This window comes from Canis lupus, chromosome 16, assembly GCF_003254725.2.
Source record: "Canis lupus dingo isolate Sandy chromosome 16, ASM325472v2, whole genome shotgun sequence".
In the NCBI taxonomy this organism is placed as follows: Eukaryota; Metazoa; Chordata; class Mammalia; order Carnivora; family Canidae; genus Canis; species Canis lupus.
The window spans coordinates 36,657,463-36,683,459 of record NC_064258.1 but is presented as its reverse complement, the minus strand read 5'-3'; the positions used below and the strand labels follow the sequence as shown (position 1 = coordinate 36,683,459).

The 25,997-nt window shown below is 43.5% G+C and overlaps 1 protein-coding gene across 3 annotated transcripts in view; it reads right to left on the bottom strand.

Annotated features, from left to right (window-relative positions):
• Nucleotides 1–7,782: 7,782 nt before the first annotated feature.
• Nucleotides 7,783–25,997, bottom strand: part of MFHAS1 (multifunctional ROCO family signaling regulator 1) — a 97,205-nt gene continuing 78,990 nt past the window's right edge. Inside the window, exons 2-3 of one of the 3 annotated variants that reach the window (XM_025478236.3) lie at nt 20,989–21,115; nt 7,783–10,569 (exon numbers count right to left, since the gene is read on the bottom strand). In XM_025478236.3, the coding sequence (XP_025334021.3) occupies nt 10,536–10,569; nt 20,989–21,115 (161 nt within the window). In that variant the 3' untranslated portion in view covers nt 7,783–10,535. Of the gene's footprint in view, nt 10,570–14,985; nt 15,144–20,987; nt 21,116–25,997 lie in introns of those variants that run through there. The other 2 variants (XM_049094614.1, XR_007402552.1) reach the window with 2 other exon arrangements.

Below are 25,997 nucleotides of genomic sequence, written 5' to 3'. Positions count from 1 at the left end.
TGTTTGACATTTTGAAGACGTGCCAAACTGTTTGCCAAAGTGTCTTTACCGTATCACCAATAATGCACTGAGTTCCAGTTTCTTCACATCCTTGTCAACATTTGTTATTGTCTATCTTTTATTGGTAGCCATCATAGTGGGTGCAAAGTAGTATCTCACCAAGGTTTTGCTTTACATTTCTCTCAGAGCTAATGGCTTCAAGTATCTTTTTATGTGTTTATTGACCACTTGTATATATTCTTCAGAGAAATATCTATTCAAATCCTCTGCCCATTTTAAAGTTGGGTTCTTTATCTTTTTCTTATTGAGTTTTAATAGCTCATATGTGTCCTGAAGAAGAGAGCCCTTCTATTTTTCAGGAAGAAGTTGAGAAAGACTACTATCAGTACTTTTAAGATTTGGTATACCTCACCATGGAAGCCATCTGGTCCTACTCTTTCTGGGAAGTTTTAAAGCTACCAATTCAGGGATCCCTGGGTGGCGCAGCGGTTTGGCGCCTGCCTTTGGCCCAGGGCGCGATCCTGGAGACCCGGGATCGAATCCCACATCAGGCTCCCGGTGCATGGAGCCTGCTTCTCCCTCTGCCTATGTCTCTGCCTCTCTCTCTCTGTCTCTCTGTGACTATCATAAATAAACAAAAAATTAAAAAAAAAAAAAAAGCTACCAATTCAATCTCTTTTCTTGGTATAGGTTGAGTCAGATTTTCTATTTCTTCTTGAGTCAGTTTGTCTCTGGGAAACTGTCCTCTTTGCCTACGCTATCAGAATTATTGATCTGAGGTTTTCTTTTTAATATAGGCATGTCTTTATGCAGACTGCCTTAGCTATATCCTACAAGTTTTGCTATGTTATGTGTTCATTTTCATTCATTTCAAAGTATTTTCCTTTCTTTTCTTTTTTCTTACTTTTTTTTTTTTTTTTTTTGAGATAGAGAGAGAGATAGCATGAGTTGGGGGCAGGGGCAGAAAGAATCTCAAGCGGGTTCTAGGTTCAGCATGGAGGCTGACATGGAGTTTGATCTCATGACTCCGAGATCATGATGTGAGCCAAAGTCAAGAGTCAGAGGCTTAACCCATTGAGCCACCCAGGCAGCCCTCAAAGCATTTTCTAATTTCTCATTTTCTTCTTTGATCTATTGAATACTCAGCACTGTGTTGCTACATTTTTGTCTGTGTTCCAAATTTCCTTTCCTTCTGATAGATTGACTTTTTTCACAATGAAATACCCCTCTTTATCTCTAATAACATTTTTGTATGTGTGTGTGCTTTATTTGTTTTAAAGATTTTATTTGTTATTTAGTCATGAGAGACACAGAGAGAGAGAGGCAGAGACACAGGCAGAGGGAGAAGCAGGCTCCACGCAGGGAGCCCGATGTGGGACTCAATCCCAGGTCCCCAGGATCAGGCCCTGGGCTGAAGGCGACGCTAAAAAGCTGAGCCACCCAGGACGCCTGAGTGTGTGCTTTAATGTCTATTTTACCTGATATTGGCATAGCCACTTCAGCTCTGACATGGCTGTTTTTTGCCTGGCATATATTTTTCCATCTGATTACTTTCCACCTATTCGTTTCTTTACATTAAAATCTGCCTCCTGTGCAGAACATAATTTTTTTAAATCCAAATAGGCAATCTTTGTCTTTTAATTGACTTGTTTAATCTCTTCCCATGTTATTAATATGGTTAGATTCACATCTGCCATATTGATTTTCGTCCTGTATACGTCTCATACCTCTTTTGTTCTTCTATTCTTCCTTTACCATCCACTTTCACATGAAGTGGGTATTTTCTAGTGTAACATTTTTAATTCCATTAATTTCTTAAATATATTTTTGAATTATTTTCTGAAGGGGTGTTCTACATCTTAACTTACCAGAATCTATGTCAGATTTATACTGGCTTAGTTCCAAGGAAATATAGAAAATAGTTTCTGTATTTTTTTGTTCCTACGTAACTCCATTTCCCCCATGCTTTTTTGTGCTATTACCATCATATATGTTACATGTACATCTTATAAAAAACAGTACATTGTTATAATTACTGCTTTATATAACATCTTTTAAAGATGCTGAGGGGAGAAGAAGAGGAAGTATATACTATCACATTTGTCATTATAATTTTTCTTTTTTTAAAGATTTTGTTTATTTATGAGAGACACACAGAGAGAGGCAGAGACACAGGCAGAGGGAGAAGCAGACTCTCTGCAGGGAGCCTGATGTGGGACTCGATCCCAAGACCCGGGAATCATGACCTGAGCCAAAGGCAGACACTCAACCACTGAGCCACTCAGGCGCCCCTCGTAATAGTTTTCTTATTTACCCATTGATTCACTCATTTCTTCCTTTGGGTTTCAATCACCATCTGACGTCATTTCCTTACTCCATCACTGCTTAGTTCTACTTGTTTCTGTTGTGCTCATGTTGTCAAATATATATTATGTTTGTGTATATTCTGTTTCATATGGATTGTTTTTTCCAATTGCTTTAAATCAGTTAAGAGAAGAAAGAAGACCTGTGCAATCATACAGTTTTCATCATCATCTCTGTAGTTTCCTTTATTGGGTCTCTCTGATGTCCCTGCTGAGATATCCCCCCTTATTTTTATCTTTGAGCCCCACAACCTAGGAGTTGTCCCTGGTTCTACATAGGTCACTTACTGGTCAAAAGTTGTGTTTCAGCCAGCAGTTAGATTTTTTACCCTCTACTATTGGATGTGCAGGTAGCTTGCAGGTTGCTATCACACTTCAGGGAATTTACATTTTTTTGGCTCCACATTCAGCCAGAGATTAGTAGCATGGAGTTCTTCTCTGATCACTCCCGAGAGAGCTCAGTCTTGGACATGCACAATCTTCTGGGTTCCCAGGAATGAGTATGATTTTCATTGCACGTCTACCTTCGTAGAAGTAGCCCCTTAGTGGGAGTAGCTTATTGTTCAGTTGGTGTTTGCTAGGAGGTTATGTGCGAGCCCCTTGTGCCAGGGAGGCTTCTGCCCTGTGATGATGGGGCTGGGTGTGCTTGGGGATGCTTTGAAGTCTGCCCCATGACCTGCTCTGATTATTCCTGAGTGGGTGCAGCCTAGAGCACCCACAGAATTGCCTGGGATCCTGGCCCTTTCCCTGGTTCTATTAAACCAGGTTTCTGGCTCCTCTGCTATTTTACGTGTCTTGGGGCGCTCCCAGCCTCCTTTAGTGTTCGCCCAAGATATCCATTGCTTTTGACAACACCCTTAGGCATGGCATTCTCTGGGCTCTGTTCCAGATAAAGTCAGCCTTCTAGGGCAGAGCAATGGAGATCTTCATCCTCATGGCCTGCCTTTCCTCTGGACAAAGCTCTGTGCCTCTGTGCTGGAACTGAGGGTAAGGAGCTGCTTTTCCTGATATGGACACCCCTGTTCTACAAGTGGGCACCGAAGGAGGAGGAAGTATAGCCCCCAGTCTTCTTGGCTTGCCTCTCCCGGGGTGGGGAGGGCAGGGATGACTGGGCCCTCAGGATGCTTTCCCACCCTGCCTGCCATAGAGCTTCGCCTATAAGCAGTTGGAGGCCCGGGTCCTCTCGGCTACTCTTGCCTGGAATAGAGCTTCTGCAACAAAGGGCTGGGGAGGTTGAGAAATGCAAGCAGCCTATCTTTCCCAAAATGAAACCATAGCCCCTGGTGGCAGGGAAGTGAGGGGCGAGAGAATCTCTATCTTCTTGGCCACGTCTGTCCAAAGTAGAGGGTCCAGGGAGCCACTTCTGGAACATGGAGCTATGGGGGAGGAGGGGTTAGGAAGGTCATGGCTTAAAAGTCACAGACCCTGGCTGATTTTGTATTTGGGAGATTTTCTTGAATGAATATTTTTTCCATTTGTTGTATGTCCTAAGGACAATTTCTGGAGATTTGAAATGACCATGGCTTTGTGTGTGTTTTTTAAATACAGATTTTGTTTATTTATTTGATAGAGAGAGAGAGAGAGAGAGAGAGAGAGAGAGAGAACAAGCAGGGGCAGTGGGAGAGGGAGAAACAGGCTTCCTGCTCAACAGAGAGCCTGACGCGGGGCTCAATCCTAAGACCTTGGGATCATGACCTGAGCCAAAGGCAGATGCTTAACCTACTGAGGAACCACCCAGCTGCCCTGCTTTGTGGTTTTTTTTGTTTTTTGTTTTTTAATTTCCCCTATTTTATTTTGCTGGGGAGAATTTACACTGAGCTCCTTACTCTGTCGCTCTGGACGTCCTCCTCAGCTGCCACATTGGCATACTTTTTGGAGTAGGAAAAGAGGAATGTATCGCTGGCTTGCTGGACATTTCATCTAGCCCTTGACACACCCTGGGCGTGTGGCCTGTACCCAACTTAATTTCATGCCATGATTTCTCAAGTACTGAGTGACTATAAAGTAAATCCAAGAGATTTGTTCTGTTCTATGTGCATCAAATTGGTTAGTGAGATTCTGCTTTTATTTCTGATGAGTGAAAACAGTAGTTAATTTTTCGCTGGCTTCAGTGCAATATTCAAAGAAAAAGTGTTCCATCTATAAAGGTCTTCTAAAACGGCACTAAAGTTTTCACAAATCAAATCAACTTTCCCAAATTTCAGTTGCGTTTATATGCAAAGCTTTTGGCTGCACTGAAACATTTAAGATGTTTCTTTTAAATTTCAGATGAAAAAATTGATTTTCTAACAATATAATTCTTCTGTAATCTTTCAGTAGATTTTTCTGGTGGAAAATTTAAAACTGTGGAAGTGTCTTTAAAAGCTTTAGGGTCTTCTGGGGCACCTGGTGGCTCAGTTGCCTAAGCATCTGCCTTCAGCTCAGGTCGTGATCTCAGGGTCCTGGGATGGAGCCACGCATAGGGCTTCCGGAGCAGGGAACCTGCTTCTCCCTCTCCTTCTGCCCTACTCCCTGCCCCTTCCCACCATGGTCAAATAATAAATAAAATCTTTAAATTAAAAAATCAAAGCTCTGGGGTCTTCCCTGGGCGCTTGGGTGGCTCAGTTGGTTAAGCATCGACTTTTGGTTTCAGCTCAGGTCATGATCTCAGGGTCCTGAGATAAAGCCCTGCAGTCAGCAAGGAGTCTGCTAGAGATTCTCTTTCTCCCTCTCCCTCTGCCCTTCCCCCTGCTCATGTGCACTCTCTCTCTCTAATAAAATAATAATAATAAATAAAATAAATAAAAAGGCTTTGGGGTCTTCCAGACTCACGGGGCAATTTCCTGGTCTCTCCATGGGTTGTGTTAGATTGTGTCTCTCCATGACATTACCCAGACATTCACATACCATTTTCTTAATTTTTCTGCCATATTTTCACCACTTTTTGTCTGTATCCCCCTTGCATTTATGCACTTAATATTTTTCTAATATATATTAAAGTATTCCTTTCTAAATGCACTTCCTTTTAAAGCAGACATTTTTATCACTAGGGCCAATAACCAATTTGCCAATATGATAAAACCAAGAATTATGAAAAATTCTAGGTAGGTACTGTTTCTTTCTTTTCTCCACCCCCCCCATGCCAAGCCCCCCCAGGTAGGTACTATTAAAGACTCAGTCTTTAGACTTCAGGTCTGCTTTCTTGGTAAAAAGGGGAACCATGGAAGGAAAGAGAATGAGCTTAGTTGTATTTGATTAGTGTTCACCAGCGCCCAGCACTGTCATAAGTCCTTTTACAGAATCTCATTTGACATTTATTTACTTTTATTTTTAAAGATTTTATTTATTTCTTCATGAGAGACACACAGAGAGAGGCAGAGACACAGGCATCGGGAGAAGCAGGCTCCCTGCAGGGAACCTGATGCGGGACTCAATCCCAGCACCCTCAAATCATGCCCTGAGCTGAAGGCAGACACTCAACCATGGAGCCACCAAATGTCCCTCATTTGATGTTTATAACGACTGGACGACGTGGATGGCTTGGCCCATTCTGCGCACGAGGAAACGGGCACCAGGAGCGTAGGCCGCAGAGCCAGGATGCCCATGGAGGCGGTCGGGTCAGCGCTCTTCATCACTCTGCATCCGGCCTCCTACTAACATCAAGGCCGCTGGAGAAGTGCTGCTCCTCTGATGCTAAGTCCACAGGGCCCACACCCCCGCCTCACCTAGCACTGTCGGGGCGCACCCCGAACCCTGGAAAACCTGGTTGCAGAGGGGATCTGCAGACGACTCAGGAAAGGCCCCCTTCCGCACTCTTACACGGAGAAATGCTGCGTGGAGGTCTGCTCCCCCCTCGGCCGCTCTCGCTGTGTATCTGCCCCTGAGAGCTCCTCCTAGGCCTGCAGCAAAAGCTCAGTATTTGATGCCGCATTTCTCAAACATATTTGACCTCAGAACTCCTTTACAGGGGAACATGCATGATAGCTCGGGAGATAGGATGCTTCATGGAGCAGTTGGAGAAACACTGAATTAGTCCCAGTGTTTAGAGTGAAATCATTCAAAGACATTCCAAGGACATTTCTTGTATCTAAAGATGAAAAAGACACTTCTTGAGCTGAAACATTCAAACAGGGTTTCTGTTGCCCAGTGCACGGTCTCCTGCCTGCCATCCCTAATAACTTGCAAGAATCATCTGCTTGATAAAGCCTCTTGCAGCTACTCAGCATCCCCGCTCTACTCCGTGTAGGAACGTCCTGTCCCAGCGGTTGAGGCCCTTCCTCCCTCTACCACTGGGCGCCGGGGCCAGGAGCAAGGGAACCCCTGGGCTTTTGAATTTAACTGCCAGAGCAGCCCCCACCTCGGGAGCACTGTGTATTCAAAGCAAATCTGGGAATCAACTTCCAAAAGTTCACAGTGGGCAGCCCGGGCGGCTCAGCGCTGCCTTCGGCCCAGAGCCTGATCCTGGGGGCCTGCTTCTCCCTCTGCCTGTGTCTCAGGAATAAATACAATCTTCAAAAAAAAAACCTCACAGGTAGGAGGAACTGCTTGCAAGGGAACAGGGAATGACAGACAGAGGTGATGAATCATACAGCGTAGTTGCCATGGACACCTGCGTACCTGTGCTGTGCTCAGCGACGCTGAGAACTCTGAGTTTCTTGGTCAAAACAAAAAACCCCCAAAACAGAAAAACAACCAAAAAACCCACTAGGCCCCAAAGGATGAGTTCTGCTCCCTGTACTACTCTCTAGCAGGAGGGAGGGCTGGAGGACAGGCTATGGGGCCCACGGCCAGCTCCGCTGTCCTTTGGAAAATTCTGATGGCCCACCACAGTGTCAGCTTGTCTGCTGGGACAGGGAATGGAGCCTCTGACCCAGCACTGGCAGGTCTGCGAATATAGACGCCTCCCCATGCCCAGGACAGTAGTCATGCAGCAGGGGTGGCCAGGCCTTCTGCTGAGAACCCCGCCCCCCGGCTCCGCTCCCTCCGCAAAGAAAGATCAGGAAAGGGGAACCTGCAACGTGTGGTGGACTCCTAGGTTTAAGAGGATCGCAGATCCCTGATAAAGGATTTGGTTAAAGAGAGAGCCGCTAGTCGGGCACTGAATCTCTGGTCTGAGAAGAAGCAGGGTTTTCATCATTTTCAAAATGAAGACTTTCCCCAAACAGTGCAGCCACCGTCCATCTCCTGCAGCTCAAAAGTGACTTAGGAATGTAAAAGTCAGGGGTGCCTGGGTGGCTCAGCAGTGGAGCGGCAGCCTTCAGCTCAGGTGGTGATCCCGGGGTCCCTGCGTCGGGGTCCCTGCAGGGAGCCTGCTCCTCCTCTATGTCTCTCTCTGTGCCTCTCATGAATAAATAAAATCTTTAAAATATATATATAAAAGTTATTCTTATACCTGAAACTAAAGAAACCAAGAAACAAAAATAACTAAACTCTGCAAGTATAAATTGCTTAACCATTTCTTTGTATTTTTATTGAATTTTTTTGATTTTTTTTAAATTTCTGCCCAGTAAAGACAAAGGGGAGACCACAATCACAATTTACAAAGTGTGGCATGACAAAGAACACACACACACGCCCCAGCAGGAATTATACCAAACCCTTTCCTTTTTATTCATTCAAAAGAGTCCAATGCACAAATGTCAAATATGAGCACTGTCATTTTTTTTTCTCGGAAGAGGGAAAAAAAAACATTTATTCTGGCAGCACTTTTACAATTCCAGGAAGTGGTTTTGATACCACAAGATGCAGGAATAGAAACCATAACAAACTCGAAGGGCGTTTGTTTGGGAGGCAAGGGACAACTTGGTCTGAAAAGACTCCCCTTGTGCTTTAGTGAACTGCCTGTCGGCCTCCGCCGGCTGAGTCTCCCTTCCCAGGTATGGAACTGTCTGCATAGACACTGAAATTTCCTGTGGAGCAGAGTATTTTCTGTATCTCCAACCCTCCCTCCACCCTGAAGCAAGGGCTCGAGCTTTTCTGGAGCTTCTTCTGGTCACATGACCCTCAATCATGATGACCTTTTTGCCAAAACACATGTGACACTGAAATTTCTTCTTAACTGCTTCTCTAGGGTTCAGATGACAGCACAAAACATCACTTGTCAAAAAATAGCAGATATTAAGAATGTGGGCATTTGTGTTCATAGTAATAACAAACATTTTGCAGGGTATGTCACCCAAAGGAGCATTTTTTTTCTTTTTTTTTTTCCATTTAATATGGTCCCCTGGGGAGTTAGCCCAAAGTCACATCCTTAAGAGTCCTTGCAAAAGACTAGTCAAAGTCAGTTAATTTGACAGTTTGAGAACCGTCTCGTGCCAATTACAAAACTCCTATGCCCAACAATTCAATGGTCCATAAAGCAATGAAATGTTACCATTCGGCTTACACGCACACACGCACACGCGCACACACTCACACAAGAACTGTGACAAAAGGATTAAGCCGGTGATCTTGTGACTGTGTTCTAAAAGGAAATGAAATTTCAAAACTGAGGTGTCCATATTCAAGTATCCAAAAATGCAGAAATAGTCTGATCCCATTTGATTTTATGACCATGAGAAATCACATTTGTTTAACTGAGATTCTGGAGTTAGTGAAGTCGACTCCTGGGGCAGAAAAATCTACAAAAATCAGCTTAGGATTTTTCACAATGCAGCCGCTTGCTAGTTTGTCATTCCTTTTAAAAATACATTGAGACTTTGTATACTGGCATTGCAAGAGTCAATACTTTATAAAAGAAGTAAAAGAATACTACCGGCTGACTCACTTTTCATGCCTTACACTGGCGAGAAACAGTGTGTTTTACACATTTTCCCGTCAACACACAGGGAGGCAGCTGCAAACAGAGTCCTTTACATCCTCCAAAGAACGTGTTACTACTGCAGCAGCAGATACCGTTTGGCCCCAATTCCAAGTAGATGAGAGAGCAATTTGCTTTGCTTTGCACGTTTTACTTTGTGGAGATTGAAAAACAATGGTGTTACTAGTTCTTGCCAGTAGACCATCCAGTCAGAGGCTCTATATTTATAAATAACCAATGTGGGATTGTGCTCTCCAGTTAGGCAACTCACTATCTTAAGGTCTGACAGCCAGATGTGGAGGGCTTGCAAAGGGCTCTGCTAAATTTCACAGACTGTTGTTGTAGCAGGGAGAAAAAAGTACTCATTAGCAAAGCTCTTTGCACCATTCACAACCGACTCCTGATTATCTTAAGCTATGAAAGACTCAGGTTTTCCATGGACTCGTTTGTTGACTCTTCTGTCCCCTTCCCCTGAAGCATCCTAACACCAGGCTTCCGTCACCACATTGCTCAGGGACAACTTGCTGTCAACACGCAGCCCAGGCGAATCCCAGGCCGGAGAGGGAAGGTTCCACCTGGCATGAGCAGATGTGCGGGCAAAGCAAAACAGGAATCCCACCAGCCTGCCCACCACCAACAAACGGGCTTACAGGCTGGGACCATTATTTAAAAGATGGAGAGGACACACTGCCTGATATGCACGTTGAAGGTTCTTGCTGATTATCGGCAACCTCTATGACCGCAACACTTAATCCACGGGCAGAGAGATTTTTTTTTAATCTCAGAAGGATTAACGAATAAAGAATGAAAAAGGTCTTACGCTAAAATAAGAAATCAGCCCCATCTTGGCACAGTTCTCATGCAGAATATTGCACCCAGTGTTAACTAACGCTAGAAGCATCAAACTGTATAAATTTAAATGTATTTGCATATTATAAAAATAAAGATAAACATATACATATTTTACACTAGTTACGGAACAGCAATGAACGGTCAGTCGATCCCTCTTTCACATTTAACAGAACTGAAATCTGAGTGCTCAAAACACGGCCACCTGTACTGAACTATGGCTTTTATGTGCACAGAAAACAAAATCCCTGAGAAGCCATTCGACTTTTTTTTCTTTTCTTCAAGTAGCGCTCTCCTTGGAGGATCACAGTTCTGAGGTTCAGGTTGTAAAACATTTGCTCCATGTTCTCTCCCTTCGTCCCCCTGCCCCTCCCCACTTCATCTATGCGCCAGGTGTGCTCTCTCCTCTGCAAGCACCCTGAACATCTATTCACTCAAGTTCACGGAACACGCGTGGGAGTGTGGAGGGTTTCCCAGGTATGAAAGATGATCCAGGTGAGTTCTGATGCTCTCTTTTCTCCACGGAAATTCCATAGCCATAGAAGTCATTGGTTTCTGTGCTTTTCACCAACGTTCTTCCTATATGGGTGGACGAGAAGAAAGCAGAGAAATGACAAAAGGGGACAGAGAACGATATTCTCAACTATAAGACCTGGAAGTGATCATAGGAACTGTTTTTTTTTTTTTTTTTTTTGGCAGATTTTAAGTTCTACTTCTGGAACTCCTTATAAAAAAACAATGTAAATGTCGGGCAACTAATAAGCCTACAGAGGAAAGTGTCTTTTCACTGGAAAGCTGGTCAAATACTTCTGTTTGTGACGTGACGTGCAGACAAAGAGAGGAACTACAGTAATCAGTAAAACTCACCTAATCCATTGTCATTTCATAGCTGAATTAGATATGTAATCAGGAACCCCAAACTCTACCCATAGCCCTGGGTCCTTTCAAGAAACATCCATGGGGACACACACACACACACACACACACACACACGCTGAATAACCCCCCAGGAGTAGCACTCTATACTGAAAAGTGAGAACTTTGAGTTTAGGATGTTGATCTGGCCTAAAAGGCATGATTTCCCTTAAAGTGTTAGAGGCAAGATGGTCAAACTAAAAACTGGTATTAGATCAATAGAAAATGAAGAAACTCTTGCATCGTCATTGAATTAAACAGGGTGGCATCCGATTCAGACAAATGGTTAGGGGGTAAATGTCAAAGGTCCCCCTCCCTTATACGGGCTTTCCTATGATGACATGCATATCCTCCCCCCTCCATCTCTCTCGGTGCCACTTGATTTTATGGAGAGTATTTTAGTTACATGACCAAAAACATGTACCTTCCAGGTACTGACTATTTACTACACCCCAGGAATCACACCACTCACTGCAGTGCATTATTTGATTAATCCTCAATGCGTCACGCACCCATGAAGTAAGCTCCATCCTACTCGGCATTCACCAAGAAGGAAATTAAGGTTCCAAGAGGTTAAGGAACTTCCCTGTGGGTACACATCAGTGGGCAACAGGGCCAGCCTTTAACGAGGGTTATTTGACTCCAAAGCACGCTTGACAGCTCAGAGCGGGGTTGGGACGTTGGGGGCCCTAGGAGAGTTTCCTGTTTCTCTGGCACTCAGCCAGGAGGGCTTTTTGCAGGCCTATTACTCTAGTAAACTGCCCAGTAGAGAAAGTCTTGAAAAGTGCCTCAAATTCAAGTAATAGTATAATAACTCTAACTGTAGAGAGGATGGCAGTGTGAAAACTCCTGCCTCCACCAAGCAGTTACCTCTGGCGGTTTGAGCTCTGGGCTTGGGAGGGGGAGGCGCCGTGCAAATGTTTTTCTCAGTGAATCTAACAAGCTTTCGGAAATGCAGGCAGTCGTATCTGGCTGGCTGTCCCCTGAGCCACACGTAAGACAGAAACGCGAGAATGTCTAAGCGAGAGCACCCAGAGGGAAAAGGGAAACCACTTTGAGTATATTTCCACATTGGTACCACTTTGTGTGTATAGGCTCTTAGGGAAGGAAAGAGCCATCAGATCACCAACGTTCCTCACCTCACACTGCTTCTCCATCCCAGAAGGTCTACCTCAAATGCTACTTCCTCGCACTTTTCCAGATCCTTCTTGGTAGAGTTCTTTCTTCTCAGGGGACTTTGCTGATACACTCACTGTGGCAGGGATCATATTTTCATTGTAATTAGACACTCACGAGTTTGTCTGGTTATGTCTCTGATTCCCATTCTCCCCAAAGAGACTATTAGATTCGTGAGGGCAGGGTCTGTCTGGCTATTTCTGCAGCCTCAGCACCTGGCGCGATGCCTGGTGGAGGGCAAATCCTTAGCTAAGCCCTGCTGCAGGAATAGTGAATAAGATGTGATGAAAAAGTCACAGGTGAAATAGCCAGGACACTGCGAGACTGTTATCGTCACAGCGGAATATAAGGAGTGAAGCAATGAATGCTTACAGGTAGAAGGGTTGCAGATGGCGTCTCAGAGGAGCTGACACATGACCTTGGCCGTAGGGACAATGGGTCTTCACCAGATGTGTGTGTGTGTGTGTGGAGGGGGCACAGGTAGCCATGGGCTGAGAGCCAGCCAGGCCTGCAGTATGGTTGACCTCCCCCAAAGTCAGGGTGGGTCACACATGTCAGCAGGGTGCCTGGGGTCTGTGATTCATGCCCAGGGGTTTGAACTCAAGCCTATAATCACCAGGAAGCACCAACAGGCTTTTAGAGAGAGAAATGGCAGGGTCCGTCATTAAAAGATAATATTGGTTTGAAGGGAAAAAAAGATTAGAGAGACGGAGGCCAGCTGAGACTCAATCACAGGTATCTTGGTAGGGACAGGCGCATCTAGATGACAGCACAGGCCGAGGAGAAAGATGTCTGAACAAATGTGCCCATGTCAAGGCACACTGCAAAAGTGGGAGAACAGGTGTCAGTGGAAGGCTGCAGGGGTGGAGGAAGGAGAGGGAAGCGTGACGGCTGGCCGACTCCTGGTCTGGCCAGTGGGTACATGGCACGGCCACTCCCTGAGGCGGGAAGCACAGACCGAGGCTGAGCACTGAGGGGAAAGACAGCAACTCACACCTATGAAGCCTATGGACATCCCAGGGAGTTGCAGTGGGACGCCAGGTAGAGAATTCTGGAGCTGAAGGAGAGGTCAGAGTGAGGGCCCAGACCCAGAATCCTCTCGGGGTACTGAACCTGCTCTTCCTGGGACACAGCATGACTCTTCAAGGTATTCAGAGGCCTAGGCTGTTGCTTGACGTCTGGGCCCTTGCTGGCCCTAGAGGGCCTGTCCTCCCCACAATGGCCAGTTCCCGGAGATAGTCAACAGCTCCAATGTGAGTGCACTTCTCAATAAGACCAACGCCCCATACACCCCAGCCACTCCCTCTATCAGGCTCTGACAGAGCAGGCCACTGGCTCTCTGCCCTCCTCACTCCAGGGTCACCTGCCAGACACCCAGGGTCTGCCCTCCGTCCCACAGCCTGCTGAAACTACTCATGCTGGCTCAGCCCGGCTAGCACCTTCCCTTGGAGAACACAGTACAGGCTTCTGCCCAGTTCCTGCCCCTCTGCCTCATGCCCCACCCAGCAATTCCCCAGGAGCCCCCCACCCATGGCCTGACACCCACCCTCCTCTTGGGCACAGTCCGTCATAAACTATCTATTCAATGGCACTCGTTTCCTGGTCTGTTGGCCTTACCATACCTGCAACACTCTATTATTCCCCTGCATTTTAAAACAAGCATGTAAGTAAGAACTTGGTGTGAAAATAGCACGGGATCTGGGAGCCACGATGTGAGTTTTAGGCTGTGCTGTGCCGCTCAGTAACTGCGATTATCAGCACGTAGCTTGGTCTGGAGCCCAGAGCTCCCTGCCCTGTGTGCCCCATGGGGCTGTTAGGAGCAAATGAGTGAGGGGGCTCTGCTCTGAGGGGCACCACACCACAGGCATTTGTGATCATGATAGGAAAGAAACAATACCACTCATCTCCTCTTTCTCCCATGAAGATGCAGTTAGGACACTGCAGGTGGCCTTACACACAGATCCTCACTGGGTGAAGGAGAGGGTGGGCCAACATTCTTTCCTACCTATCCAGCACTTTTTTTTTTTTTTTTTAAGATTTTATTTATTTATTCTTGAGAGACACAGAGGCAGAGACACAGGCAGAGGAGAAGCAGGCTCCATACAGTGAGCCTGATGCGAGACTTGATCCCAGGTATCCAGGATCACATCCTGGGCTGAAGGCAGACGCTCAACCACTGAGCCACCCAGGCGTCCCTCCAGCACACATGTTGACCTTCGTTGGGCAGGCACCTCAGTTAATAAACTAAATGCTCCGAGGCAAGTCAGTGAGCCTGTTTCATTCTAGGATCCAGATGTGTATTGTGGAATTTTGTTTTTTAGGATTACCTTGATATGCCACCCACAGCGTACACCACTAACATTCTTGGTAGAGAAAAGAGCAGCCGAAGTTTATTGAGCGCTGTGTACTCCATGTAAAGAATCATGTCAACTGCTCCCCTTGCAATGATCTCTCTAAATGCTCACAACCACCCTACGGGGACAACCGTTTTCTGGAATCTGCATCGGACACAGTTCTATAGTCACAGCACTAACAAATCGCAAAGATTCGAACTCAGGTAGTTTAACTCCAGAGCCCGAACTGCCTTGAGAAAATAAATGTGAACACTACCTTTAAAAGCAATTTGTTGTGTTGCTCCATTCGAGATTTTCCTAATGGGATGTCCGTGCATAATATATTTTTTTAAATGACTTTTTTCCAGCAAGGAACAAAGATGACTAATACATGTGATAATATCACAGTAAGTTTAGGCAAAAGAATCAAGCAGTTTCCTTATTCTAATTTCCCAAAGGCTTCTGGATAAGCAAAGGATTCGCACACTTGAAATGCACTGCTGTGTAGGATCTCTTCATCCCAAACCCCACCCCACCCTTATTTTCCCCTAAACTTTTGAGTCTTCAGGAAGCCCTTATCTATTTAAGAAACCCTCTCTGCTTCCCAGACACTTACCCTTAATCAATTGGTGCTCCTAAAGTCACAGATTGGATACAGTAAAAAATGATGACATAAGGGGAAGAAGCACTATCTTTTCCACTTAATTTTCCAAGAAAGTATGGAGATACCTAAGCAGAGAGGGAACAAATTCTAGTATCAGTGTGGCTGGTGGGGCACTAAATAATCCAAGAGACACTATTTCTCCTGGCCTGTGAAGGTAGCGAGGCAATGAGCTGTCTCACTCCTTCCAAAAACAAAGCAAATCACTGTGATACCCTCCACAGGCCACCTCCACATTGAGCTCCTTTTCTCCTGAAATACCATCCCCACCCTTCATGTTCTACAGCTCCGTGGTCAGTGAAAGATCCTTCATCGTTGTAAAGCCAGATTCGTGTTGCTCCATTGCTTTCATTAAAAATTTTTTTTAAAAATTAAAAAAGAAAGAAAAGAAAGAGAAAGAAAGAAAGAAAATGTCAAGTGCAGTTAAACATATTTTCCCTGTTTATCTGATGAGATAAAGGATAAAGATTCTTCATACTACTTTTTATAAAAGGCAATTTCAATTGGTCTTAAATATCCTTCTGTCATAACAATGTAACTGCCAAAATTCCTATGGAAGTAATCATTCTATCTTTGGGACTACTGATAAACAGTAAGGAACTGAATTTACTGGGGTCTTGCTTGACTGGGGACACTACGGTATTTATGCAATAACCCAAGTTTAAAAGGTAGTTCTGAAAGGCAGTGTCTCGGCCCTGCCTTTCATCCTTAGTCGTACTTTCTGGAAAAGCAGAAAGCTTATTAGCTCAACAATTTTCAAACCAGCTCATGTTTTCCAAATCTGTAACACACGAACTGCCCCAATCTGGATTTACCTCCGTCGTCAGGTCGGCCACTCCACATGGAGCGTAGACACACATCGTACCACCACCAGAGAAATGGCAGTTGTCAAGAAATAAAAATGATAGAGTCCTATTTCCTGTATGTTTAAGGGTCAGTCCATTAAGAAACCACATGGAAGAATGTGGATTGCATTTCAGTATGCCTTTAGGTAAAACATTTTTATATGCTAACCTACTGGATTCTGTCTCTTAAATGAAAATAAGTAGATAAATTGGGTCATCTGGCAGTTTCTCTTTACTGAGTCTATACATTACTTGGTAGAAGTGGGGTTGGTCTACTCCTCTTTGGAAATGAGAGAGAGGAACGTTCTATAGGATACCTAAGAATACAGAGCAAACAGTGAGCTGCCATTCGTCTAAAGAGGTTCACGCTTCCCTACTGAACTGGAATTTTAAGTGTCTCAACATGCAGAGCAGCAGGATAAAGACAGAATTTCACAACTAAAAGTGTAAAAAAAATAAGTTAAAATGAATCTACTTTCTTTACTTTCCCCATTGAAAGTATAGTTTTGCCTCTTAATGATTTGTAATGTCCAAGACTCAGTATCCCTTTGATGTTGAGACTTCAGTTAGGCTGACCATTCAGAATTTCTGAAGGATGAGTATGTGAGATGTTGGATGGGGTGATTAATTACTGGATGGCGGGAACCCTTTCACAATGTATTGTGTATCAAGTCACCATGATGAACATTGTAAATATCTTACAATTTTATTTGTCAATGATATGTCACTAAAGCTGGAAAAAAAAAGATCAGTGGTTGCCAGGGTTAAGGAGGAAGGGAGGAATGAACAGATGGAGCACAGAGGACTTTTAGGGCAATGGAAATATTGGTGTTTATTTTTTATTTATTTTTAAGATTTTATTCATTTATCTGAGAGGGAGCAGGAGCGAGACAGATCACAGAGGGAGAGGGAGAAGCAGACTCCCCGCTGAGTGAAGAGCCTGCTGTGGGTCTCGATCCCAGGACCCCGAGATGATGACCTAAGCCAAAGGCAGATGCTTAACTGAGCCACCCGGTGCCCCAAAAATTGGTTTTGATACTATAATGGAGGATACACAAGCACATGGAGTGTGAAGTAAACTGTGGCCTCTGAGTGACGACGATGTGTCAGTGTGTCCTCATCAAGTGTTTCATATGCACCACTCTGGTGACAGCTGTCAATGTGGGGGAGCTGCGGTGTGTGGGGGCTAGGGGGTCAGGGGGCATCTCTGTACCTTCTGCTTAATTTTGTTGTGAATCTAAAATGGCTCTATAAAATAAAGTTTATGTTTTAAAAAATTGGTACCTATACTAAAAAAAAAAAAAAAAAAAAAAAAAAGACAAAAAGGTCTGAAGGAGGCTGATCTTCCTTCCCTTACCTTCACTGTCCAATAAATGGTGGGCTGGCAGTGGGTATAAGCAATTCACTGCCTTTAGACGGAATTAGGTCAAGAAGAGCACTTTATAAGAGTTTCTTTGAAACTCACAAATCTGCTTCATAGCCAAGAAGAACACTTTATAAGAATTTCTTTGAAACTCACAAATCTGCTTCATACCAGTGCAACCAGGCGGCAAAGCCATTCCTGAAAGGGACACAAAAAAATTTCTTGACTGCATGGAACTAGGTGTTGTATTAGATGTTAAGTAGCTGCAAACGGGCACACGTTTCCTTTAAGAGAGGTGAAAATGTTCTAGAATTAGATAGTGGTGATGGCTATGGACCACATAATAAATATGTCATAAAGAAATCACTGAATTATTTTTAAAATGTACCAAACAGAATGTGTATCCTTAAGGAGGTCAGAATTTTTTGGAGCTATCTAGCAGATGTGCTACTAGGTGAATTTTCATCTCATCTCAAAAGCAAATGTCCTTGAAAATCAGCCCAGGAGAACCCAAGTATGGAATGACTCACATTTCTATCTGGTAGTCAGCAAAGAGAACAAAAAGCCACTCAGCTCCTCAGTATCCTCCTAGAGGGTGAGACAGAGGCGAGGCATCTCATTCATGTGACCTCTAACCACTTCCCAATGGAAAGCTGGTGGTGACCCTAATCGCCAATCACCAAAACAAATGATCAAAGTAAATCATCTTCTTTAAAAAAAAAAAAAAAAAAAAATCACTACTATTATTCTCTGTGTCTCCCCATAGGGAAATAAAACACAGAAAAATTTTAAATGAGAAATAGAAAAGCTTGAGATTTATAAGGAAGATCCAATCAAGTAACAGTTGTTGGTGGTTTTTCTTTATAAAGGATATGGCAGCACCATTATTTTATACACTGTCAGAGGCAGGCTTAAAGTTAAATGACAAGTCTCTGATTTGACCTGTAAATGAGAGGAGTTAAGGAATTTGGATTGTCTTTTTCAAAAAACACCATGAGATCTAGATCAATGACATAGGAATAGAGGGTGATTATTCTGTTAGGCCTGGAAGAGTTTTCAGGCTGATGTCTGTTGTCCTGACATAATTATTAAGAGCGCTCCTGTGATCCTCAATCCTTTCTTGATTTGTGCAATAAAATACTGATCCATGTAGCATGGATTAGCTTTGCCTTGGTGCTGACAACTGGTTACTGACTGGAGTGAGGCTCTATAGCCAAAGATAAAGCCCACTGGCGAGGGAGTCCACTTTTAGAGTCCTGGAGGGGACCCCAGAGTTCAGAAAGTCCAGCATACATACATTACAATCAGCAGGTGGACTACCTTTCCAGACCAGTGCCTGCCTGGTCCCCCTGGAAATCCTGATATATATCTCTGATTAAGAAAGACTCATCTCCACCATCTACCCTGCCTTTTATGGGGTGATAGAGAAGTAAAAGATCACTTTACCATGACTTGCTGAAGATAACTTGGTTGGAGTTGAGAAGCCAGTGCAATAATAGCCCAGCCTCCCAATTCCTCCTGCCTGCTGGCACCTGCTAGCCTAACTGTCAGAGTCAGATCCAAGCTGTGACAACATGATAACCACCCACTGTGACAGTTTTCCTCATCAGTCCCCCAAATCTCCTTACTTTCAATACCCTGTCATCAGCATATAAATCAGACCTCTACCAGGCAGGGCTGGCCTGCACGTATGTTTGTTTTCATGGATATTCTCTCATTTAGAATTAAGACTACACTCCAGACCTGCTGTCCATTGTATGAGACTTAAAAAAAAACACAATCCATTTTAAAAATAAAACTATTCACACAGCTAGGTCAAAAATAGTTCAATCCCTAAAGGTATTCTCTCCAGCATCTAGATGTTTGAGGCTACGTGGCTTTGATTACCCAAGACCTTCAAGCTGCTTATTCATTGAGGTATAATAAAGTGTGACAGAGGGGCTGATAGCATTTTTTTCCAGGCTGGTATAAATGTCTTTCTGTGGCAGTACAGAGAGAAGCCCATGGGAAAACACTGATAAAGCTGGCTCGGTGCCACAGTGGCTTCTTGTGCAAATGGATATTTTAACCTCTACCTCTATCTCACCTCTTAAATGGCATGGCAAAATAAGAGGTTAACATCTGTGCTGGCTCAGGAAAATCTACCCCAATGCAAAGCATATTGCAAATTGTTTCTCTCCACGTCATTGCCTGCCACTTCTGTAAATCCCCTTATCCTTTCCCTACGTGTACCTGAAAAAAGAGACCAATGGACACCAAAAAACAGTAACATTTCTGTCCTGTGCTGTGTTTGGGACAGAGGATGCTCTGGTTAATATGAAGTTACTATCTAATCCTAAGAAGTGCTTTGAGATTTCACAATGTCTTACGGTCATATTAGTGATGAATTAGACCATGTGCAGGTTTGCTAAAACAGCATTCTGAATATGCAGCGGTGCATAAGACTCTCCCTTGGGCATTCAGAGATATGTTCCAGCAAAGATGAAGTAAGGATGTTCTAATGAGTCATCCGGTTTGAGGAATGGAGCAGCACACTTCTGCAGTGGCTAAGGAATGAGCACCCACTGAATCCCTCGCCCTGCAGATGACACACCAAAGTCAGGAAAATGGACACTTCAGGACAGAGGCAGGAGCTCCTCCTGCACAAGACTTTCTGCAATGCAGCCTCATGGCAAGTGTCTCAAGATGAGGAGGACAAGTCACTGTTTTCAAATGCAAACTTCAGAAACTCCCTATAAAATGTTTATATATATACACACATATATAAAAGCATTTATATATTATATATATTTATATATAAAATATAAAAATATAGAAAATAAAAATTATATATATTTATATATAAAATATAAAAATATAGAAAAAATATATTTTTCCATATTATATATATATATATATATATATATAATATGGAAAAAAATTCTATGTGGTCAAGTAGGAAAAAAAATGGAAGTCTGCTCCCTGAATACTTTGCTGTCTGCGTCATGTCGCCCCTATCACCCAGATAACAGGATCTGCTCCAAGAAAACTGTGGCCTCTACTTTTCAAGATTTGTGGTGAAAAGGTATTTCATCTCAGTTCAGCAGTGGCCTATTTGGTTCTTAATACTACAAAAAGAAAAAAAACCCAACCCAGGATGAGTTAGATGTATAATGCTAAGCTAACACTATATCCAAAAGTTAGTTCAGGCATGTACATTTTCTGTGTTTAAGTCCATTTAGGGGAAGCGATCTGCACAGCTACTGATTATTAAGGCCTGAGAATCAGAGACCTATGGAGAAAAATAATCCACTACAGATTTTCTTTAGGCTTTTCTTACTTAATGGGCCCTCATTGTTCTCACTATCCATTAAAAAAATGCTCTTTTTGGAGGCAGATACCTACAAATATGCTAAAACCCAATTAATTACATACTTTAAATGCATGAACTGTATTGTATGTGAATGACCGATAGCTCAATAAGGCTGTTAAATGCTCTTTTACCAGCAAAGCAAAAAAAAAAAAAAAAATCATAAACAAGAAAAAAATAATTCCTAGTTTGCTACATAAATCATGGTGTCCGTGGTCCCCTAGATATCTAGGTATGCCCTGGGAGAGTGTTCAAGGTTTGCTGGAAGGTACTTAATTTAACTTCGCTTTTTGTTATCACCACTCCTGAGGCAGGATTGGGAGTGAGAGGCAGGGGCTACCGTGTGTGACACTCACTTAGAACAGGGGCTGATCACAGTCGGTGTTGGTGGGTAAACCAAGGCAACATTCACTCGCTCGCTGCCGTTCTTAGGGCAAATGATCTCTGCCACTCCTTCGGGTCTGGGCTGACTCAGCAACTCCCCTGCAGGAAGAGAGAGAAAATGCATTCGTGAGACGTACCTTACCAGTGGGACCCTGTGACAGAGTAATACAGCGCTCGCTCAGGGCTCAGGGCTGGGGGTCAGCAGGGAGAGGGCCAGGTAGTGAGGAAGCAAAGGGTCTCCAGACATGGAGTCAGAGAACAAATACACACCCCAGAATCACAAAACTGGCCCTGCTGCTCCCACTCCACTGCCTAAATTCTCATCTGCATCACCGTGGAGAACGTTCTCGTGGTTGTGGCGAAAAGGCCATCGTTCCAGACAAAGACAGCCTCTACCAGCATTTTCCTCACCTTCCTTTCACAGACTGACTCCAGAGATCTTTATCTAGATGTCCTGGCAAATTGAGCCAGGATCCCTAGAGGCCCGAGAAGCAAGGCCTGCCAAGGAGGTGTTCGTAATTAGCATTCAGGGCAGACGGGATTCGGGCAGATGTAGCAGCCTTTCAACAAAGCCCTGCAAAAATGATCTCGAAATGCAGCGGACTAAAGCTGTCAGCAAGGTAAACAGCCCAGCTTCACACTGGCAAGAGGAGGATTTCCTACGTAGGTATGTGTGGGGATTTGAAAGCACCAGCCTAATACTATGTTATGAGTAATGGGGTCTAGTAAAAACAGACAATTAACCTAATGGATTACCACAATACCCAAAGGAAATCTGTGTGCTCTGCATGTCCCGGATACACTCTCTCTCCAAGTAGATCATTAAATCCCTAAGAGCAGGGATGACTTCCATTCCTTAGTGTCCCCTTCACCTCGGCTACTAACTGGCAGCTCCCTATTCTCGCTCAGAGAAAAGGCGATCGCTAGCTTCTAGCTGAGGATGGTACCTGTTATTGCCCATATCCCCCTACTTAAATCTAGAAATTAAATAAACCAAACCAAGGACGTAAAACGTATGCCAACTAGGGAAAGATGCTACTGAAAATAAAACGTCAACTCTTTGGCAGCCACCACTTGTATAACCGTTGAAATTCCAGTGACTCCAAAGTGAAGCTGACAAAGGATAATAAAAAAAAAATCCTTTGCCTCAAAATACCATTTCTAAATGCCTCACTTTCAGCAGAACTCACAGTGATAAAGGAGGCCCATGTGCCAGCACTTGAACTGAGAGCTTTAAATGTACATCTTATTTCATCTGTGTAATGTCTCTCTAAGGGTTATCCTCATTTTAAAAATAGGATAATAATTGTCAGAGAAGTTATGTGGTGTACCCTGAGTCAAGGGCTACCAAGTGGCAGACCTGGGATGTGACCTTGGGAAGTCATCTTTGGGGGGCTTACTCTTTGCCACCACTGTCTGAGACCTCCTAGAGTGGGAACTGCTTCTTTATGTCTCCTAGAGGAGCAATTTAAAAACAGTTTTTAAATAAGGAACCAAGCATTGACATATTTGTAGTTTTATGATAAGACATTCATTTCCTGCTTTGAGAATTTTCATATGGTTTTGGACAATATGGACTGAATATACTTTGAAGTTCTTAACCAAACAACTGTCAACACCCAATTACTGCAAAAGTTAATTTAGCATGATTAGCTTATATCATGGATACGTGGGTATCAGAGCTATACTCTGACACAGCTAGGAAAAGATTCCAAAATATAAAAATGCAAGTTAAAAATGTAAACACTAAATGCTATCCAAGCAATAAAACGAACCAAAGAAACAGCACGTTAGAGCTGGATGAAAAGTTGGAAGTTGTCTGGTCCAAACACCACTTTATCAGTCAGAAACTCCTTGAGTTTAATGGATTTGCTTCAAGTCCCACAGATAACTGAGCATCTTTAAACCAACCCCACCTCCATACATCATGAGACTGGGACTGGAACAAGATGGTGCACTGAACACCCCAGGCCTATTAATGCCCTGGTCCTGGACTGCTCTCCCCTGGTTCCTTATGTGACAGTTTCAATTTGTACTTTCTGTCCCAAGATCACTGCCAAGGCCTGAACATACACTCGGCTTGTCTGGTTTCCCTGAGTATGCTCTCCTGGTTGGAAATTCACACAGGCCTCTTTCAGCTGCCTGGGTGCCCAGGACAGAACTGCAGGTGTCAAGCCCTCACTCAGGCACCCATCCCTGGCACAGCTGGCTCCCTGGCCAGTTTTAGTGAGCAGACCAGTTTGGCAGAGTTGAAATAATTTGTAGTAGACTATTAAGCATCCATTACCAATCTTTACTAAACTAACAGCTTTAGTGCCCCCCACCCCCAACCAGCCCAGCTTCCTAGTATCACACCGAACCAGGTCTAACTGGTTTTGTTTGGGTCCAACTCCCAGTGGCACTGCCAACCACAAAGCAGCATGAAAGCTCTCGGCACTGAGCAGTCTCACACATATAGAAAATTCACTTGATGCTGCAGAAAACTGAACAGTAAGCCTCACGGTTCACAATCTTCAGCATGTCCACACACTCCAACAAGCTACTGCGTGGTGCCAGTATTCTTAGGGTTGAAGAAATGGCTAAGATTTCTGTTGTTAGACTAAAAAAATAAGAAAAATAGCTTTTTCTTCTCAAAAAATGTATCACGTTACAACAAATGGTTTCATCACTAGTGTTGTCTACTAGTATGGAAGATAGTTGTCTCAAATTTCTTTAACATAAACTTGATTTTCAAACCAAAGGGGCGCTGGGTGGCTCAGACAGTTGAACATGTGCTTTGGGCTCAGGTCATGATCTCTGGGTCCTGAGATCGAATCCCACATCAGGCTCCCATTTCACTGAGGAGTCTGCTTCTCCCTCTCCTCTGCCTCTCCCCCTTGCTCATGCACACACTCTCTTTCTGTCTCAAATGAATAAATAAAATCTTCAAAAAAAACCACCAAACAAAATACAGCCACTCACTGAGTATCTAAATAGGAAGATCTTACAGTGTGTGAGGAGATGCAGGGGATACAGGAATCTGAGGCAAGGCCTCTGATATGGAGGGTCCCAGCAACCGAGAGAGCAAAACATGCATAAAAAGAACTATAGTCCTGTGTGATCCTGAGCACTTATGAAATGTTAGAGGAACAATGAGAAGGACAGACTACTGCTGATTTGCAGGGCCAGAAAAGGCCTCAAAGAATGGAGAACACGATCTCAGAACACCTGGTAATATTCACTACCATGTACCTTATCATTATGCTGTTATATACGTCAGGGTGAACAGCACACATCAACCCCAGAAGAAAAAATGATGATCCCAGTAGCAGCTTACATTTATTGAGTATTTATTATGTGCTGATGCTATAAATGTATAACGTCACTTAGTCCTCATGACAACCCTACAAAGTAGGTACAATTTTTATCCTCAGGAGAGTGAGCCTCAGAGGGGTTAAGTGTTCACCAACATTCACAAAGAAGTAGCAGTGCCAAAATCTGGACCCTGAACGCTATGACTCCACTCTTCACCACCACAGTGTACTGTCCTGGGCACGGGATAATTGTGATTATTTAAATTAGATAACACAAGAAGTACTAAATGTTGTGTCTGGCCTCTAGTAAGTTCTTGATACTATCACTATAGTGATAAGATTCTTTTTGAAAAGCTTTTCTAAATAGATAAAGAATTCATATGCAAATATATGATGGGTAACCAGATTCTTTATAGTAAAGCAATAGACCGTAACTTACCTGCCTGCAAAACACCACATCACCAGAGATTTGAAAATGTCAAATGAAAAAAAAAATTAGATTCATTACACATCTATCATCACTAGCAAAAGCAAACAAGAAATAAATTCCAAAGTTGGTGGCAGTTGTAAAAAAAAGAAGAAAAAAAAAAGGAGCTACATTTACAGAAAATATGTCAGCAGCAGAGAGAGGACACATATACATGTGGCCTGGTATATTTCCATTTTCAGGAACTTGCTTCAAGGGAGTAGGCTTTCTCTCTAACAAAAACTATACAATGATTGCTCGTAGCAACACTATTTATAAAACAGTGAAGACTTGGTAACCCTCTCAAATGTCCGACAATGCAGAAATGATTAAAAACTATGACAAACTAAGAAGACAAGATCCTCTGTAGTCATTAAAAATCACGAGACTGGCATTTCTGTGTGGCAACGTAAACTTAAAACTACATTCTAATTAGAAACATCAACCGACAAAGAACAGAAATGAATTTAGAGTGAAATGGGTCATTCAAGACTGAATGGTCCCGAGGTTACTTATTTATTTTTATGTTTGAGTCCATGCTAAAACAAGACGAAAGCATGTTTCACAACTGAAGGGAAAAGCCAGCTTTAAATGCTAATGCTTGCTCTTCTGTTGGAGATTTTCTATTCGTGTGCAGGACACAGGCCATCAGTCTTCCTCTTGAAGAAGCAGAAATTTGGCCTGATGAACAGAGCACTGCATTCACTGAAGCTGTAGTAGGCCACTACACGGTCTCCTTGTGTCCATTCTGTTCTTAATTACTCGGGCTCAAGATTTCTGGCATTAAAAACTACCATATTAATTTTTCCCCCTGCCCCCCACCCCCGCTTCCGTGGAAAAACAGAACACAAAGTTTTATTATGATTTTTTAACAAAATCAACAGAAGTTAAGTGGGATGAACTCTTTTTCATCTTTTTCCTTCTTTCTTTCATTTTAAAATGATTTTATTTACTCGACACAGAGAGAGAGAGAGCACAAGCAGGGGGAGCGGCAGGCAGAGGGGGAGGGAGAAGCGGGCTCCCCCCTGAGCAGGGAGCCCGATGTGAGGCAATCCCAGGGATGACCTGAGCCAAAGGCAGACACTTAACGGACTGAGCCACCCAGGCACCTCCTTTTCATCTTTTCCCACTAAGCATCAGAATCCTCAAATATGAGGCACATTACTCAAAATACTACGAATTGATCATACTAATGACTCAAATCACAATATTAAACACCACA